Below are 2,500 nucleotides of genomic sequence, written 5' to 3'. Positions count from 1 at the left end.
TTGGAGCACGATTCACTCCTCAAACATGCATGACTTCATTATCTCTGGGAGGACAGAAAGTCGGACACAGAGGGCTCTTCTCATTCGTCTTTTCCTTGGTCCTCCAGCTCGTTCCCACTGATCTAGATAAAGAACGATGGGGCGGCAACAATGGGATAGTCTATCCAGTGTTCTTTATAGATCAGTGGAAACGAGCCGGAGGACAATGGATCGAGGAGAGAGGTTGAGAAGGGGCACGACTCACTCCTCAAACATGCATGACTCCATAACTCTGGATGGACAGAGAGTCGGATGGACACAGAGAAAGTCCGCCGAGGGACAGAGGAGAGAGGAGAGAGGAGAGAAGTTGAGAAGGGGCCACAGAGAGAGTCCACACAGAGAGAGAGTCCACGGAGGGACATCACCCACCTTGCCAATACGCTTGCCCTCCACCTTCAGAGCCTTCATCTTGGAGAAGTAGTGGTAGTACGTGACCACGTAGGTGATGATGGACTTCTCGTCAGGGTGGTCCACGCTGATGTCTGCACACATGACAACGAGAGGCGGTTGCTATGGTTGTGTGACTTGTCACTGTTAGTCAACAACACCGATTCAAGGGTGTCTATTATGTTTTTAATCTACGGCATGCGTTGTTCCACAAGGATGTTTAGCAGGTAGCAAGACAATATTCAGCAGTAGGGAAACAATACCGTCAAGAATATGCTAGATTAAGATAATGCAGAATATTCTAGAGCGAGGGATATGCAAATGTAATGCAATGTTTTGAAGCGAACATAAACTCGTAAGTGGACTTCTTCGAGGGTCAAAACTGATGTTCTGGGTGAATGAGTACTAAACGGGCCCTCTGCTCACCCTCGGGGTCCAGTAGCTTGGTCAGGCCCAGGTGCTGCTCGGCCAGGTTGAAAGCGTTCTGCAGGTTGTAGTGAGCGTTGGACTTCTTCAGCTTGTCAAAGTCAATGAGATCCGGCCTATTGATGTCACAATGCAAATAAAACAAAAACAAAAAACAAAAAAACAAACAAACAAACAAAAACAAATTTAGTTACAGAACCCAAGAAACTACATAATTCACCAATAAAACGCTATAATACTAAAGAATTATGTGGAATCTCATACAAGCCTGTGTGTGTATTTGTGTGTGTACAGTACGTTGTCTGAGTGGTATGACGGCCTGTTGGGTGACGACGTACCTGTGTTTGTGGATGAGGGCGTTGAAAGCCATTCCATCGCGCCAGCTCGTGCTGAAGTTGTGAATGTTGACATTGGTGTAGCTGTGGGGGACGGCAAGACCAGAGACCTCGGTTAAGCGGCAAACACGTCGGTGTCAAAACTGTTAGAGCCGTGCTAGGTGGCCCGCGGGCCGCGGCCGAACCATCCAGACACCCTCCAACAAGCCATACTTTTCTATTTGCCTGACTTGACAGATTTTAAGGCTTTAAAATATTTTTTTGTATTGTGCTTCACAAAGAAAATGCATTTTATTAAGTGTTCCCAATACAATAAGTAAGGGGAAAAGTTGAAAACAAGATCTATCGCAGCTTGTGTGGTTTTATGCCTAGGATTTTAGTGATTTTCTCAGGGCATTTCATACCAGCCGATTCAGACAGAAAGCAAAAAACTTGCAGTTTTTGAAAAAGAGCCCCTGCACAGTTCTGGGCAGGGATGGGAATTAGTACCAGCCACCAGCCAAATTCTGGCAGAATATACAATAAATGGCTGGTAGATTTCAGACACAAAGAAACAATTTAATACTGATTGGCTGGTGAATTTGACAAAAAAAATCTGCCAGTGGCTGGTAAAAGTACACATCTTCAGAACGTAATACCCCTGACATGGCCATCTCGCTCGCCTTGAGCCTTGCACTCTGCTCTTTAGTTATCTGTCGGAAACGTCTACCAAATAATCCTACTGTCATTCCTGGGCTGGCTCCCAAGCTCAGAATGGAAACATGGACAGAGACTGCAGTCACAAGTTACCAATTTTGACACTTCAACTCTTGACACTTCCACTGTTCTGTTGATGTGATATTCCCACTGTTTCACCCTCACAAAATTTCCACCCCCTACCTCCCGTTTCCATAACATCTCCTCAACACTTCCACAACGTCTCTCTCCCGCCTCGTTGTCTTTTTCGGACGTCGGCTTACCCTGCCGTCTTCATCTGGCACCAGAGGAGCAGGGCGTCCTTGGCCGAGCGCTTCTCCTTGTTGTCCTCCGTTTCCACGCTGATGTCCTGGATCTGTCACACACACACACACACACACACACACACAAGGGGACAACACAGACGGTGAGTTATAAGGCGTCCATCGGAGAGGGTGCGTCATTCAAAACTGCACCGGGCACCGAGTTGGTGAGCGATGTGTTGACATACTTGAGCGTCGAGAACGGGAACTTTGACAATACACAGGCGATAAACAAAATCCCTTGGCCGGGGTGCGTGATTGCATCTGCATTATGTCTGTCTCTCGCGTGCTGACTGAGGGTGTTTTTCACCTAGC

At 47.1% G+C, this 2,500-nt stretch overlaps 1 protein-coding gene across 1 annotated transcript in view; it reads right to left on the bottom strand.

The window, feature by feature from the left end:
- LOC134087453 (spectrin beta chain, non-erythrocytic 1-like) overlaps nt 1-2,500 on the bottom strand; it is a 64,345-nt gene that overhangs the window by 34,414 nt on the left and 27,431 nt on the right. Inside the window, exons 4-7 of the mRNA XM_062540961.1 lie at nt 2,147-2,238; nt 1,191-1,271; nt 853-968; nt 409-521 (exon numbers count right to left, since the gene is read on the bottom strand). Coding sequence (XP_062396945.1) covers nt 409-521; nt 853-968; nt 1,191-1,271; nt 2,147-2,238 — 402 coding nt within the window. The remainder of the gene's footprint in view (nt 1-408; nt 522-852; nt 969-1,190; nt 1,272-2,146; nt 2,239-2,500) is intronic.

This window comes from Sardina pilchardus, chromosome 1 (genome assembly GCF_963854185.1).
Source record: "Sardina pilchardus chromosome 1, fSarPil1.1, whole genome shotgun sequence".
In the NCBI taxonomy this organism is placed as follows: Eukaryota; Metazoa; Chordata; class Actinopteri; order Clupeiformes; family Clupeidae; genus Sardina; species Sardina pilchardus.
The sequence above is the reverse complement of the archived record's forward strand: the minus strand, read 5'-3'. Positions and strand labels throughout refer to the sequence as shown.